Here is a 17,807-nt window from a genome sequence, read left to right on the forward strand (position 1 = left end):
AGAGAACAGCTTAGCATGCACAAAACTTGGGTATAGTTTCCAACAAAAAAAGGAAAAGAAAAAATCAATGGTTATCAAGAGAGAAAGAAGTTGATCACTTAGAGAAGAGGATACAAAGCCACAAAATATTAAGATGACAGTTCTGTCATATGATTAAACACTCAGTATATTATCAAATGCTTATGTCTAAGCCTCAGTTAAAATAAATCTTTTTTTCTTGAGAGGATATACCATTTGAAATCATTTTGATCTCAATAGACTAAATGCAGTAGTTTAATATAACTAGAGTTGCTAGATGTCAGTTAAAAGACTTTAAATGGATGCCTCCAGAAATACTGAACTGTTACAAATGTCTCAGGGGCCTCCCAAACCATTTCACATGTTTGACAGACTCCTTAGGTGTCTGCAGCAATAGCCTCTAACAGCCTCCTGACCCCTCTGGTGCCATCCATTCCTCCCATATTGTCCAGGCTTCCCAATTAGTTCCAGCAACTGCTTCTAAGAGGGATCAAGCCACTCAAGTATCTCCAGAAACATCATCTTGCGGGGTCCAAACCCTTCAAGTGACTCTAACCTCAGCATCCAGCAGTGCCCAGGCCCCTGGAGTGTTTCCAGCAATACCAGCCAAGGTAATTTTCTGTTTTCACAATATAACGATGGAGATTGCTACAACTTTCAAGTAGCTCATTCATCCCTATCCTAACCTTCTTTCTGTTGCTGGGATGAAACGTTCTGAATGAAAGCAACTTGAGAAGGAAAGGGAGCATTTTGGCTGAAGCTTCCATCCTTGAGGGAAGCCAAGTCAGGAACTCAAGGTGGGAACCCGAAGGAAGGACTTGAGAAGAGACCATGAAAGAACACTGCTTACTAACTTGTTCTTCCTGACTTGCTCAGCTTGTTTTCCCATATAATACAAGAACATCTGCCTGAAGTGGCACCACCCACAGAGAACCAGGCCTTCCCTCATCAATCATTAGCAATAACAACAACAACAAAAAATTTGTCCTACAAAAGGCTCCAGAGGCAATCTAATGGAGAAAATTTCTCAATTCCCTCTTTCTGGCAATTCTACTTTGTGTCAAGTCAACAAAAACTAACAAGTAAAATCAGCTGTGACCAGGAAAAAACCTGTCTCAGACAGGTGTAAAGCAAAGACTGGCACCACAGGGTGTCTTCCACTCTCCTCGGCTCACACACATGCAAACATTCTTGCATTCATACACAAGGGAAGAAAACAGTTTTTAAAATATTTAACGTAATATTTAATATATGTTGAACTGACAATCAAGCAACAAATTTCTATGTAAATGATTTTATTATCTGAAACAATCCATGGATAGTTTATAAAGATAATCCTGTGTGGGTATGATTTTTCAACTGTTTCTAGTCTTTTCTGGACCAGCAGAGAATATTAAAGACACCTGTAACTAAACTTCCTTCATTTCTAAAGGAAGTGTATGATAGTTGCTCCTTAAGTCCTGTGCACTTGTTCTCAGTTGTTGCTATCATATTGTGAGTTACTATTTAGCGTACCTTGGCTTCATTTGCCAAGGCTAGAGAGATGCTCATAAAACCCCCTTATCTACTACATACGATTAGTACAAGCTGCCATTATTACTTATACTTATATCTCCATGAACTAAGTGATACCATGCCAGCTATTGTTAAGATTTATCTTTTGTTCTACCCAATCAGCTGTCTGTGCCATTTTTTGCTGTATACATTCTATGCAGAAACCAAGACTGAAGACTGTACCTGAGCAACCTTCTGAGGAAAATGGTCACCACCGAGGTCCCAAAAAAGTGATGGTGTTAAAAGCAACAGAACCATTCGTATACGACCTGAGAGAAGGGAAAAGGATGTTCCATGCCACAGTGGCCACTGAGACTGAATTCTTCAGAGTGAAGGTGTTTGATATTGTCCTGAAGGAGAAGTTCATCCCCAACAAGGTCATTATCATCTCAAATTACGTTGGTCGCAACGGATTCATAAATATATGCAGTGCCACCAGTGTGTCAGAGGTAAATGGTAACCAATCAATGAAGATCCCAACTACCCTGAGACAAAAAGCCAACGCAACACCTAAAATCAATTATCTTTGCTCAAAAAGAAGAGGAATATTTGTGAATGGGGTGTTTATGGTAAATAAGGTAAGCCACCGCATTATTCTGTAAAATGTTTTATGCAATCTCCGATTTTCAGCCTTACCTTGCCAGATGATAATGGTTAACTTACTTTATGCCAAAATTAAAGGCCTTCTTGATCAGTGTTGGGAACTAGGGTTCCCTGTCTTTAAGTGTGAAAAGCAGTCTCAATATACTTCTCAGGGTACCATGATGAAAACTGTTCTAGAAAGAGAATCACCAAGAGACTCTGACATTTTTCAAGCAATACCATCTATTCTTTTACTATTCATCGACATTTACACTAACACGTGTATCATTAAGATTTTTTTTTCCTTGAGTTCCGCACCTCCAAATTATTGAGAATTTGGTAGTGAAGGAGAGTTGACCGCCTAAGGTAGGGTGCAGGTTATAACAACCAGAATAAAACCCAAAGTATATTCTTATGCCCAGAATGCACCAAATTGGGAAAACTGGATTCTTTCTTTCTACCTGTTAGGAATAGTAACAGCAAAGGAATGTCTCAACAGCAGAGTTGTTGAAGTTGCCCGTGAGAGTGGGGGTAAGCAGATCAAAGGCAAAAGTTTCTCTCCTCTGGGTCCTCTTCTTTATGCCTCAATCAGGTGTGGCCCAGATTTAAAAATGGGTCTCCTTACCTCAAGTGATCTGGAATTAGGATCAGTCTCTCCACCTCAAATGATCCAATCGAGAATAATCCCCTATTTATGTACCCAAGTGCTTGAGTATTTATTGACTCTAGATATGATCATGTTGACAGCCAAAATAAGCCACCACAGTCAATATTAAACCTTAAAAAAAAGGTTTACATATCAGGATTGACAACAAAATATCTGAAGCTGTTTTGCCCCCCAGGACTCAACTGACAGCTGCCATTTTTCCTGCCTGAACCAAGATTCTGCCAACACCCTTTACTTCTCATAGACTTAACAGTGCTTAACAGTGTCTGGCCATTTCTCAGAAGATGGGTATTACTTTCTTTTACAGAGAAATAAGACAAATGACTGCATTTGCTATGAAATCCAAGATAAAACAGGGATGATGGATGTGTTGGTCTATGGACGACTGACCAGTGTTGAATGGAATCCAGGAGATAAACTTAGACTCTTGTGTTTTGAATTAACATCAAATGAGGGTAAAGTGCAACTGAGATCTATGAGGCACAGTAACATGAAGGTGTGTACTCTAGAGGAACATCCTCCTTCCCAGGAATCATGTTTTTAATATTATAGTAAAACCACTGAAGGGATTGCATAGTTAATTCAACAGATGGAAGGAAGAAAATTTTCAGTTAATATATGTAAACCTCCCTTTCTGTCCTTTAAATTATGATCATTTTAATCATAGAAGATGATGGAAATTCAGAAAGATTCTCAAAAGCCATTATGTTATTAATAGGGCATGGTGACTCACACTTTTAATTCCATCACTCAGGAGACTGAGGTAGATGGATGGGTCTCTGTGAGTTGGAGGCTAGCCTGGTCCCCACAATGAGTTCTAAGTCAGCCCAGTTCCAAAACAACTAGCTATTTTGTCCTAAGTTAATGAAAATATTGAATTTATTAAAACAGAGAGATTATCCAATAAGTATGTGACTTTGATTAAGAGATATGTATCACATGCTGGCTCTGTGGTTTTTCAAATTGACTAATGACATGAAGAAACTATGATCTTAATCTACACCAGAGAAATTGTGTCCATCGCTGAGGTTCATCAGCAGAACTCACAGCACACATATTCTTACGAGGACACCTGGAGCAAAGTATACCACAAAGGAACCAGAATTCATGCTCTGGTCCCTCTGATGCACACATCCCAGCAGGTTTCTTTGTATAGTCTAGGATTGTAGCCAGTCTAGGATTGTAGTAGAAATAAATAAAATATAGGAGCTGACCTCCTGAGTCGTACAGTAATGTTATTTGAGTCCCCAGTTCTCAGGACCATTGTCAGCATTCTCAACCCTCCTCACAGCTGCAGCACCAGGCACGCATTTTGCACAGTCTTCCTGTTCTCCTGCCCAGTGAGATTGCTCCATGCAACCCTTGCCATTAGGTGTTGCGCCCCCTTCTCTGCTGATGCTCCATGACATCGCATGCTTTCCCACCTCCACTCATACTGGGTAGGAGTAAAGAACTCATGGTGCAGTCTCAAGCAAAGATCAAAATCTGACCGCAGGGACAGAAAAATCATTTAAAGAAGCTGGCAATGTGAGAAACTAGAGGTAGCTCACAGAGACAAGACAGTGCGAGTAAAGGGGGGAGGGTGTGGCCAGCTCCATCAAAACCAATCTGACCTCATCACTTTCTTCTTCAAGGTCATCAAGGCTGAGAAATGAGAAGCAACCACTCTCTCCTGCTTCAACTATGAAACTTCATGAATTTTCACTGTGGAGATTCGGACACCTCTGATGTTTAAAGAGAAAAGATCTAGTTCCAACTACAGATAAAGATTATATGTATAACAGATAAAAGTCCATTCTTTGCTCTAAGAAATGGTGATTTTAATTTTATCCTTTCTCCATTTTTTGTATTTTAATTATATAATTTGATTTTATAATGCTTATACATTGAAAAGAAGGAAATTTCGTCTTTTACTCTGAATGAAGTACTTCTGCAATTTCTTCCATTTGTTACTGGCTTTAAAAACTTAATTATTCCTGTTCATTCCTCTCCCCAGTCCCCATCCACAAAAGGATGTCTATTCTATTTCCCCTCCACAGTGAAATTTGTGTTTTCTGCTCTTGAGCTTTCCTTGATACTTGGCTTCTCTGAGTCTGTAGATTATAGAATGGCTATCCTTTGCTTTATGATTATCTACTTAAAAGTGACTACATACCATGTTTGTCTTTCTGCATCTGGGTTACCTTACTCAGGATGATCTTTTCTGGTTCCATCCATTTGCCAAAACTTTCATGATGTCATTGTTTTTAACAGCTGGGTAACACTCTATTGTGTAACTGTACCACTCTTTGGTTGAGGGACATCTTGGTTATTTCAGTATCTGTTAGTATAAATAAAGCTGTTGCGCAAATATGCTTGTGGTATAGTGCAGCATCCACTGGGCAGATGTCCAGGTGGGGGGAAGGATAGAGGGAGGGACATTTGGAATTGGGAGACATCTCTGGTGGTTTTAAAGAAAATGACCCCCAAAAGCAGTGACACTATTAGGAAATATAGCTTTGTTGGAGTAGGAGTGGCCTTGTACTAGGAAGCTTGCCTTCGCGGGAATGACTTTGAGGTGTCCTTTGTGCGAGCTATAGTCAATGCAACACACAATTCACTTCCTGTTGCCTTTTGATCAAGATGTGGAAACCTCAGCTCCTCCTCCAGCACCATCCTGCCATGTAGTGCCATGAGGATACTGGACCAAACCTCTGAAACTGTAAGCCACCCCAATTAAATATTTTCCTTTATAAGGGTTTCCATGGCCATGGTGTCTCTTCACAACAATAGACACCCTATCTAAGACACTTAGTGTAGTGGACACCCTCAATAATCTATAAGGGTGACCCTAGCTAAGACGCTTAGCAATGGAGTATATGAAGGCAGAATTGGCTTTCTCCTGTAACCAGGCAAGACTTCCAGTGGAAGGATTGAGACACCAACCCAGGTAAAGACCTTCAACCTACAATTTTTCTTGCTTACAAGATACGTTGGGGTAAAGGTGAAACAGAAATTGTGGGAGTGGTTAACCAATAACTGGTCCAGCTTGAGACCCATTCCTAAAGAAGGAGTTCACCCCGACACTGCTTGCAGGGCCAGAACACAGAAGTGAGAAAGCTCAGAGACCTAGGAAGGAACTAAACATGACTGGGGGAAGAAATGTCAATGAAGTGATTCCTAATGATACTCTGCTATACTAATAGATTTGTGCCTAGCCTAATGGTCGTATGAGGGACTTTGCTCAGCAACTGATGGAAATATCTGATGCAGAGACCCACATCCAAACATTAGACAAAACCCAGGGAATCCTGTGGAGGAAGAGGAAGGATTGTAGGAGCCAGAGGGGTCAAGGACACCTAGAGAAAACCCACAAAGTTAACTAACCCAGGCTCATAGAGGCTGAACCAATGATCAGAGAGTCTTCATGGGACTAACTACGACCCTCTGCATCTATGCTGAAATTATGTAACTTAGTCTTCTTTTGGGATTCCTAACAGTGGAAGCATGGGCTGTCTCTGACTGTTGTCTGTTTTTTAGACCCTTTCCTTCTACCAGGTTGCCTCACTCAGTTTTAATAGCACAAGAGGTGCCTTGTCTCACTGTGACTTCATATACCCTGGCTGGTTGATATCCATGGGAGGCCTGCCCTTTTCTGAAGAGAAATGGGGGAGGAGTGAATGAGAGTGAAGGTGGGGAAAGGGTTGGGAGAAGAGGGGGGAAGGGAAACTTTGCTCAGAATGTCAAAGCAAAACAAAAAAAAATAAATAAATAGCTGGGTCTGGAGATCAGGGTGGAGTAAATACGTTTCATGGAATATTTATGCTTTGGGTGTAATATTTAAAGGACAAAGCCTTGCTCATAAAAGGTGTGTCAAACTCTCAATAAAAAGCAGGTAGAGGTTGAAATCCAGCTCAGAATGCAATTGTCAAGACCAGTGTCCTCAGGAAGAGTGCAGTCCTTTCTCCGCTTTTTCCTGAGGAAATGTGAGTGTATTGCAGAGTTTAATCATTGGAAACGAGAATTTCCAGAAGTGGATGATAAGAGAACATTCTGTTGTTGGCAGCAGTAAGAAAATGTCACTTCCAGATCTAGGGTGAAATAAGGTCAGGGAAGTTTTGAGAACAGGAGGAAGGTGCCCTAGAACAAAGCAAAGACAAAGAATTAAGAGAGTAGTTATGAGCCTCCAGGAAGGCTCCCTGTGGTGTTGGTTACATTTCTGATTGCTATGGCAACACACCTAGCAAAAACAACTGAGAAAAAGGAAGGTATGGGTTTGCTCACAGTTTAAGTGTAGAGGAGGGTGAGCTGACTGATCACAGCCTAGCTGCAGCAGGAAGTGGGGATCGATATGTGCTGTTAGGGACCTCTCTTTCTATTCTCATATTCCGTCCACACCCTTTGCCAGTAGAGAGCTGCCACATTTCAGCTGATTTACAAAATAAAAACTCCCTCCAAATATGCCTAAAGTATTACCTTCTAAATGATTCTCGATCCTGTTTTTATAACCAATATCAATAATCTGGGCAATAACCTAACAGCGGAAAGGAGCAAAGAAGGGTGGAAACAGCAGCTACAAAGAAATAAGAGCTGAAGATAAATGTTGCTGTCTCCTTGGAAGTTTGTGTAATAAATGACTCCAGTCCAGTGATGCTGGAAAGTGGAGATTAGTAGGTCATGTTTAGATCATGAAGACTTTATCAGGTCTCATAAATGAATTGATACTACTACAAAAATGGTCTTTGGGTATGATTTCCTGGGGTTTTTTTTTTGTACTGCTACGACAGGAGGATGTGCAGTATCAAGCATAGGGACTCCACTTGACTTGGATTTTACACCCGCCCCTCTTCTAAGAATACACTGGCAGCTTCTGAGCCTTACCTTCACATGCTATGAAAACAAACCCCTCTATCAACAATGCACCTATAAACCAATTGGCAACTCAGAACCCTCAAGTGTATCAGGCTTCAGACATAAATATTTCAAACAATGAAAATAAATCACTCTCCTAGCAATTCTTTATTGATACATATCCCAGAACATGTCCTGATACTAAAAATGAAGGTCTAATCCAGCCTAGACTGGTTTTGGTGCATGTGCAACGAGACAAACTATGTCCTATTTACCATCTTATGGCCTACATATAATTGAGCATGCATACAATTTATATTAGATGTATCATGAAAAGATACCTTTGCAGTGATCAAAATCCTATTGAATCCAAATCTATCAATTAAAATAAAGAATCACCTGTGCTATGTCCCTTGGACAACCAATCTTCTACCTCTCTTCAAGTCCATAGCAGTAATTCTCAGACAATAGCTGTTATTCTTGAGTATCTTCATTTATATGCCCTGTTGTTCCTCTTGACTTCATATTCCTTCCTAACCTGCAATACCTCTTAGTTTTAAATAGAGTTTGCTACATAATTTGAAATCTGGATAGGCTTAAATTTCAATTCCTTGAATAGAATGTCAAGAATCTGAACACACTAAGCTCCGGTGTCTTAGAGTTTCCATTGCTGTGATGAAACACCATTGTAGTTGAAAGCTACTTGCTCATTTCTGGCTGCCCAGCCCCAACATAATCACACAGAAACTATATTATTTGCAATAATACTGTTTGGCCAATAGCTTAAGTGTATTTCTAACTAGCGCTTATATCCTAAACTAACCCATCTCCATTAATCTGTGCGTCACCACAAGGTTGTGGTCTACTGGCAAAGCTCAGGTGGGCTCTGGTGAGGGCATCTGTCTTCTGCAGCAGCTTCTTTTTGACTCTGCTTACTCTCTCCTCCTCTATGTGGTTGGAATTCCTACCTTGCCCTAATCTGCGCTGCAAAAGGCCCCAAACAGCATCTTTATTAACCAAAAGTATTCATAGCATACAGAGGGGAATCCCACATCAAACCATGACCAAAATCAAGTAGTGGAAGAAAATTTTTATTTGACTTACACTTCCATATTACTGTTAATGACTGAAGGAAGTCAGAACAGGAACTCATACAGGACAGGAACCTAAAAGCTGGAGCTGATGCAGAAGCTATGGAGGAGTGCTGCTTACTGGCTTGTTCTTCATGTTTTGCTTAGCCTGTTTTTTTGTTTTGTTTTGTTTTTGTAGAACCCAAGACCAACAGCCCAAAGATTGCAGCACCTTAAAGAGGCTGGGACCTCCCCCATCAATCACTAGTTATGAAAATGCCTTACAGCTGGATCTGAAGGGAAGATTTTTCTCAATTAAGGTTCCCTTATTTCAGATAACTTTAGCTTGTGTCAAGTTGGCATAAAAGTATCCAACACATCTGGTAACAAGGATTCAACAAGAAATCTCACTAAATTCCAAAATCTTTATTTTTTGGTTTCCCAGCATCCAGAACTGTGAAGAATGAATATTTTCTTCTTACAAATTACCCCATCCATGGCCTTCTTGTATAAAAATACAAAGCGAAATGTGTAGGAAAGAATGCATTTTCCACAAAGGGTGTGGACAGATTATAACTTAGACAAATCTGAAATTTTGTTCACTCGTGTGTTCCTTAATACTATTCCACAAAGATGAGAACAATGTTGCAAAATGCAGTGGGAAGAAACTAACTCATGTGCCATAAAGTTCACATAAGGACTCAAACCCCTTGCTCTCTAAAGCAATGTCCTTTCATTTTTCCACTCAAAGTAGAGAGAAAACTCACTAGAACTGTTGTGATTTCTTTTGAAGTTTCAGGCAAAAGGAAAAGTGGAACATCTGCGGCAATCGTGGTCCTACAGTAAAAGTGGTAGCAAGCTGCTTTTGCGTGGATTTGAGTTCCACTGCATAAAAGGGAATCCATGGCTGGAACTCTGCGCATGGCCAGAACCTCATGGAGCAGGAATAGGCTCCAGAAAGGAATATCCTACTTTTGTTTTACTCAAAGACACATTGTTAAGCTGTCATAAGGATACTTGTGTACTTTAGAAAATAAAAGCTCTTTGTGGAGTTCTTAGCAGTGTTAAGAAAAGAATTTGGAAATAGATTCTGAAGGAAGTTTGTGGACGATTTCATGAACATTTCAGAGACAAACAGTCAAGCATGTACTTTGTAAATCTAGATAACTGGTAGAAGGAGGAAGATGAACAAAAGGAAAAAGATAATAGCACGCCTTTCTGATTTTGAGTCAAAAAAAAAAACACTCATGTACAGCCATGAGCATCAGCAGGTTATTTCACAGAAAAAAAGGAAGCAGGTCTAAGAGGAAGAACAAAACACAGAGAGTGTCATAGAAAGGGTTTAGACTTTGGTCCACTATTCAAAGTAAAAAGATAGAAAAGAAAAATGAAAACTTATGTTCTATAAAGTTAGAACCTAGAAAAACAGTAAGGTGCAGGCTTCACAGTGCTACATGGTAGGCTGCATTAAGGGAGGGACTTCAATAAGTACAAGTCTTTCATTACATTAAGAAAATAATTAATCCTGCCATCTTCTTTGTACATCTTTGAATAAATCAGATTTCCCCGAGGAGTAGTTTCCCTGGTCAGGTGACTGATAGGCCCTGATGTATAAGGATCTTGAAGGATCTTGTGTCCATAGATATCCAGAAAAACAGGATAGGTAAGCCCACAGGATTATCTTCTCAAAGGAATGCATTTAAAACCTGTTTTTTTTTTCATTATGAAATCTGGGGATTGGAGGGAATTAACACTCTGGTGATCTATGTTTCCTATTTGTTCAAGGCTATATCAAACTCCTATAACCAGAACCAGAAATGGCTAGTAATTAAAGTGACCATTAAATACTCAGGCTCCCCAATTTTTCACAAGAACCAGAGAGAGTTAATAGCCCAGATGGTCTCTATGTTATCTGTATGACAGGGTTTAGGTCAGATACTTCCCTGGAACCTTAAGCTAATGCAAGTAGCCTATCCCCAGAACCTATTATCTTCTTGAAAGAAATGGCATATACCTTCTGTTGAGTTTCAATGTAATCATACTTCCTTGTGCACAAGGGATTGTATGGCACCAGAAACTTTGCCCCCAAACTATACTGTGCTTAAACTTGTTGGAAATAAACTGCCTGTCAGCAGACACCTAACCTAGAGGCTTGACTGAGACTGAAAAAGTCAATCTGAACGAGCTTTCAGTTTCACCTCTTCACAGATTGCTGCCTGTTTTGACACCTGCAGAGACCCCAACATCAGTGGTTGGATCAATTCATAATGGAAGAAACAGTGCTATATAATTTTCTGATCTTTGAAGCAAATCAAAACATCATCTCTTCACTCAGGCAGAAGTATAACTTAACCATACTTTTAACCAGGAAAAAAATGGCTTTCCTTTAGTGGACCTCTACAAAACCTTGATTGTTCTATCTTTTCAATTGTTTTTTTTTAAATCCTAAGGAGAAATATTTGTTATGTTAACTTTTATAGGGCTACCAGAGAAATAGGACGTAGGATCCAAAGCTATCAATGAGGGAGGGGTCCAATGAACTCTAAGCCTGCTACTCCCCATAGCGTTGGTGTTCTAGTTTTTCTTTATTGCTGTCGTAAAGCTCTCTGACCCAAAGCTACTTGGGAAAGAAAGGGTCTATTGGTTTACACTTTCAGGTAATAATCCAGCATTGAGGAAAGTTGGGCCAAGAATTTAAGGCAAGTACCCCAAGAAGAAACAACAAAAAATGCTCATCTCTGGCTTTCTCTCTTGCTTGCTCCCTTGCTCGTGTTTAGCTTAACAATTTTTATATAACCCAGGACTGTATAATACCTTCAGAATGGTGTTACCTACTGGGTTGGGTCCTGGCACATCAATTAATAATCAAGGCGATCTCTCACAGACATGCCAACAGAACAACATACTGTAGGCATTTCCTCCACTGAGGCTTCTCCTCTAAGATGATTGATTCTAGGCTGTGTTGACAATTAAAACCAAGCAGGGCACATGGTCAGAGAATCGTCTTTGTGAAAAGACTCATAAATGGTCAAACAGCTGAGATAAATCACTGTGGGGCTCTTAGCCCTATGGGTCACATTTCTATCACCTCCTCCAATGCTCAGAAAATATTGCTGATGGAAGGGTGGTAAAGAATACAAGAGCTGGTAGCTGGGGAGAGTGCTGCAAACAGCTATGTCCTAAACATGATCTGGCTGCTGGATTCATGAAATCATAGGTTGCCTACCTAAGAAGAACATGAGATTTGTCCTATTCAACATTCCATCATAATAATGGAGAGACTTGGGAATTCCTAACACACTCTGGAGTGTCATTGCTAGTGACTGCTGGAGCAGCAGGTCAATTTCTCCAAGGCCTTAGTCCCTTGTTAGTTGTCTATGACCCAGTCAATAATGCTCACCCATTGTTATCAAGCAGCGCTGAGGAAACTCAGAGAATGACAGAGTCACACAGGAAAGCAGGAAGGAAAATTATTGAAAGATGCAGTTCAGTAGAAATGAGAGGGTGATAAAAAGGGTATTGGGAATATATTAATCTATTAAAGTAAGACATTTTAAATTTCAAATTATTATTTTTAGAAAGGAAAACAAAACTATAGCCTGCCATAAAACTGCAGAAAATGAGCAGATGAGAAAAGCATTCAAGCAGAAAAGAATGATTGCCACTATTGGGAAAAATGAGTCCAGATACAGATATACCATCAGCAGCTGGAGGCATCCAGCTGAGAAAACATAATGAGCCCACATTAACTTCTGCTTCTGAACTTTTCTACTCTCTTACTAATGCTAGCTACACAAAGATGGTATTAAACAGATCCTTAAAAACATCAAGCATCTTAAAATGCCTTCCATGACTTTTATTGGCCTTTTTTTTTTCCATTTTCTTCTCGTGTGTAACGACTAGGCAAGCATGGATCGCTAGCACAGCGATCTGCGTCCTCTGCTCACTACCAAGGGCAGTCAGATAAAAGTTTTCCTTAACTAAATCTTTGCTAGCTACCAACCGGGGTGATCTGCTTTTCTCTTTGGTCTGATCTTTCAAATTGTTTTGCTCGTCCCTGAAAGTTGAGATAAATGCATTTTTTGTATGTTTATCTTCATATATTAAAATTTCAGCAGTATGGTGTGAGCTACAGCATTGCTCTGAGCTATTTTCTTTAGTGACAGTGATCTGTTTAATGCACACTGAGGACATATTTCACAAGAAATGACTAGAGATAGGGAAAACAAGGAGAATCATGGGACTTCCTTCCATGTGTGCTTGGCCATCTAACCCCTAAGTGAGGACATTTTCTAACTTTTCTGAACTCTCTAATATCCTGCTGTAGTCCAGCTCAATGTAACCAAATACATAAAAACACTATTTCAAAGCTTGTAAAGAAACTTGAACAGTCACCATTATTTGTGGCTCTCACTCTACATCCTTTTGGGCTTTCCCTTGACTTACTTCTGCTTCAGTAGAAGCTTCAGAGGACTCCAACTGCATACTTCAAGCATCTCTTCTAAGGTTCTGCCTCGGATTAAAACAGTCAGCTTTCTTCTTCTCTGTAGGAGCTCTCAGATTGATTGCCTATATTACCTGCCTTTGGACATTTTTTTCCAGATAGAAAAAAAGTGAGAATCCATTTCTTCCTGGGCATTGAGAAGGTGTTTCCAGTTGCAGAAGCCCTCATAAAAATTGCCGTAACAATTAACAATAGATGATCCAAGTTCTTATTGCAAGCAGTTCTTCTTGAGTGCATTTTTCTGCAAATAGACAAATATGCTGGGAGATTGGGAACTGTGGTTCTTTAATTAACAGCTACTTGGCTATCCCTTGCTGTCCTGGCCCATTTATTCAAAAAGATTACCACTCAAATACATTTACGGACTAACCTTATAACCAACACTGATTGAATAATCTAAAGATGTTTTGAGAAAAATCACATAATGGCAACTCTTGGATATAACTTCTGAAAGCACAGCCTCGGCAAAACTTTCACAAACACTGGTTATTAAGTGTTTACTGTACAAACATTGGGAAACACTAAGTGCCCCTGCAACCATTTTCACACAGGCCAAAGAGTCGGGATTTCCCCATGATGCCTAGCAAAAGAACATCTGTGATTGATGTAAGCTGATGTGGGATCCCCTCTGTATGCTGTGATTACCATTAATGAATAAAGAAACTGCTTTGGACTTATAGCAGGGCAGAACTTAGCTAAGCGGGAAAAACTAAGCTGAATGAGAGAAAGAAGGGCGGAGTCAGAGAGAAGCCATGTAGCCCCGCCAGAGTCCAATGGAACTTTGCCCTGTAACACAGATTAATAGAGATGGGTTAAATTAATATGTAAGAGTTAGGTAATAAGAAGTTAGAGCGAGTAGATCAAAGAGTTATTTAAATAATATGGTTTCTGTGTGATTCAAACAAATGGCCTCCTCCAACAATAAGAAACCCTCAGTTTGATGTAGGCTATAACTGGTCCAGACACTCTTCTTTGTATAATCAGGCTGTTCAGATTGGGGTAAGTAGGAAGAAAGTCTCCTCTGGTAGCTCTTATAGAAGCACAATGGTCCTATGAAAAGCTTCTCGGTAGTTTCTTTTCTTGGCTATTTTTAGTAGTGAAGGCAGATTTGGTTATATGAAAACAATTAGCAGCAGAACGGCAGTCATGGTTCGGACATTGATGCAGCAGTAACATAGGCTGTCACCAACTTTGTCATTGAAGGAGGGCAGCTTAATTTTACAATCAAGAGGGCAGATAATGCCAGATTGCTTTCTATGTATTCGAGGTTGGAACTTGGAGTCGTCTGTATGTAACAACATTATACTCTGCAAGCCCAGGCCTTGGGAACCACTAATGAACGAGTGGATGCTACAGAACGACTTAAACCAAGAGCTGTCTCATCTCAGGTTTTCTTTGAAACCCGTTCAAGTGCAGCTGGCAACTGGCATAGCCAAGTTCTCCTGCTACCATCTGCATCCCGAGCAGGAAAGACAGTGGCTGGGTGACTCGGCTTTTTAAAACTGTGGCTTCACCTTCATTCAGAGGAATGTAGATTCCAAGGGACTCGCATGTAAGTTTGTGTACATAAAGATTACAAATCTGAATTTTGTACCTATGAAGATTTATAATAAGGAGAATCCTGAGTGTAACTAACTCTCTTTGACTTTTTTGGTAATTTAGTGTTTACAGGAAGACAACTCTTAAGTTTCACTTTCTGAGGAAATTGAAAGCTGTGAACATTGGTAAGAGACAATCTCACTGGTTTTATCACTCCTTCTGCCACAAAACAGAACAGAATAAGACACTCAGTACTATTCACACCGTGCAGTGACTCTAACCAGGGTCAGTTTTCTTATTCTTTCTGTAAATATTTCATTTCCTTGGAATTTCAGGAGATTGCAAATCCTCTGGTTCACTTTCCAACAGATTTACTGCTTTTTACTATTTTAACTTCTTCTGACACCTCTCTCTCTCTCTCTCTCTCTCTCTCTCTCTCTCTCTCTCACACACACACACACACACACACACACACACACAGAGAGAGAGAGAGAGAGAGAGAGAGAGAGAGAGAGAGAGAGAGAGAGAGAGAGAAGAATTGCTTTCTACCCTACAAAATCTGGACAGCACTGAACAACTTTCTAAAAAAGTGAGTCATGCCCTGCTTTCTCTGGAGACTGGGTACTCTGTGAAATGCACAAGACTACAGATAAAATCTTTGTGGATCTTTTGGTTGAGAGAGAAGGAGGCAAAGCTGGTGCCAGCTGCAGTCAGCAACGTAGCTGGATTCAGATGATTCTTTCAGGAAGATGGCAGACATCTTCATTCCTCCAGAACAGAGGACTGAGCTCAGGATAACACATAGCACATATTTCAAATTATAAAACAAACATTTTAGAGGTAAGTCTGAATAACTGAATAAGGAGAAGAAGGTTTTGTTCATCTTGGCTAGGGAGTGCTTAGAACCTGGTGGCCATGGTGAGCAACTGAGTAAAAGACAAGTTAGTGACAAGAAAAATCCCCATGAAATAACATTCAGTGAAAAATGCACCAGGTCGTCAAGCTGCATCATCTAGGATTCCCATAGCAAACAACACAAGGATCAACGGGCACATGTGGTAGAAAACATATTAGATTCATAGTTGCTGCAAACACAGTGTTTCAATGACTTCATGAGCACATTTAACAATCTTCATTCGCTTATACATCAGGTGGAAAGGTGGCATTTTAGACATTGTCGGTCTGTGCTATCCTGAAAGTTAATTTGTTTTGTTTGTTTCCTTTTTCTTAGTTTTCTTTGTTTTTATTTTCTATGGGTAAGATGCAGGAAAGCGATGGAGAGTTAGATATAAAAAAATACATACTTTCAGAAAGTTCTGAAGACTCTCTGTACTGTGGTATGCCATGCCCATCGTGTGTACTTCTACAGAAGTTTTTAAATGTTGGTCTCAGAATCGTACATATATTAAATCAATACTACTGAGTTTATCATTATGTTGTGCAGACTTTCTAAGCCTTTACATTACTTCTTTAGTAATTGGGGTATGCATTCTTAAATTGACCCTGAAAATTTGGTTTTTATAGCTGTTATTAGACAACTCTATTATTAAAGCTGCTATCTCTAGGAGGTAAACTATAATAATTTGTTGAATTTTATAAGAATTTTTATCTTTAGTTCTAATTAATACAATGCTAATATAGAAAAAATGGATTTTATTTGTTAATAAACAGAGGATTTATTTTAAAAACCACCTTTAATGAATGTCTTATTAGCAACAACGTTTAACTACATATGTTAAAAAATTTGACAAAAGATGTTAATTAACTGATCATATTAGATTCTAATGAGTGGGATAATAACACATTTTTCTGACTTCTATTATGGCCATTTCCTTCATATGTATATACTTCATGCATTCTCTTTATATCTTGTGACTGACAATTGAAGACAAAATCATTAAGTGAGCTGAAATTCTTGCCTCCCTCAGTGAACCTGTTGATATCCTTCCTGTCTCTTCTTTCTCTGAGGAGGGTTTTTCACCTAAAGCAGAGCTAAAACTAGGCAACTTTGGTTTTCACTCTGCTTCGGTTTTACTCTGAGGCGCTCTCAACTTTACATACCATTCTCTTATCATGCTTCCAATAGTTGTTTCCTGTGCACTTTCTCATCTGAAACTACTGAATGTCAGAGAATACTCTTGAGACTTTGTTCTTCAAGTGTAAATTTATCTAAGTTAAAACACTCTCATTTTCTATTTTACTCAGCGTAAATTGAGGGCATCTCTTTGTGCCACTGGGGCTGAATATATTTTGACATCCAGGATTTGCTAGCAGAAGATGTGTTTTAACACAAATATCCCAGATACTACATTATTGGACACTTTGTTGAAATTGTGATCACTACTCCAAAATCAAAAGAAATAACTTTCAACAGCAAAAATATGAGTGTTCACATAATGAATAAAATGTATCAAGATATCAAGATCTCCTGTCATGTCACATCAGCTTGTATCTTAGAGTAAGAATGTTATCAAAAACCACAAAGTCAATAAAACCTTCACATTATTAAAAACACTTTGGTTTGTGGCACTTTAGGTCAGTAGTTTGACATAAAGATTATTCTACTGATTTGCTGAAAGGAGATTGCTCTTGGGAGTGGGCTTTAATCTGCTCCTTGACTCTTTGTAGATGATCAGATCTTTTGGTATAAAAGTTGGCATTGACTCGCCCTCTGTAACATTCTTCATAGTCGCTGCCCTGTGTTTCTTTGAAGAGCTGCTTGTCATATTCTGGGCCTTTGTAGCCTTTTTAGCCGGACAATGCTGTTCAAAAATAAAGTTAATAGTCCTAGAATATTTAAGCCTGATTAGAATATTAAACACACGCACTTATATCCCATGACAAAAATTACTTACAAATTCAAGCAGATATTGGAATCCATCCTCTAGAGTTATAAAGAATGTATAGAAATTTCTAATCAATCCTATCTAGAAGATGACATTTGGTCCATTGGGAGTTAGCAAATGTTCCAGCCCAATAAAGAATGGAAAAAGGAACCAAAGTCCAACATCAATTATACATAATAGGAAAAGAATCCAGGATT

The 17,807-nt window shown here is 39.3% G+C and overlaps 1 protein-coding gene across 1 annotated transcript in view; it reads left to right on the top strand.

The window, feature by feature from the left end:
• Window positions 1-17,807, top strand: part of LOC125409701 (pyrin and HIN domain-containing protein 1-like) — a 40,124-nt gene that overhangs the window by 7,911 nt on the left and 14,406 nt on the right. Inside the window, 4 exon segments of the mRNA XM_048448839.3 lie at window positions 471-629; window positions 1,734-2,150; window positions 3,129-3,317; window positions 4,456-4,464. Of these exon segments, the coding sequence (XP_048304796.3) occupies window positions 471-629; window positions 1,734-2,150; window positions 3,129-3,317; window positions 4,456-4,464 (774 nt within the window).

The sequence above is a fragment of the Myodes glareolus genome, chromosome 5 (assembly GCF_982192425.1).
Source record: "Myodes glareolus chromosome 5, mMyoGla1.1, whole genome shotgun sequence".
Taxonomy (NCBI): Eukaryota; Metazoa; Chordata; class Mammalia; order Rodentia; family Cricetidae; genus Myodes; species Myodes glareolus.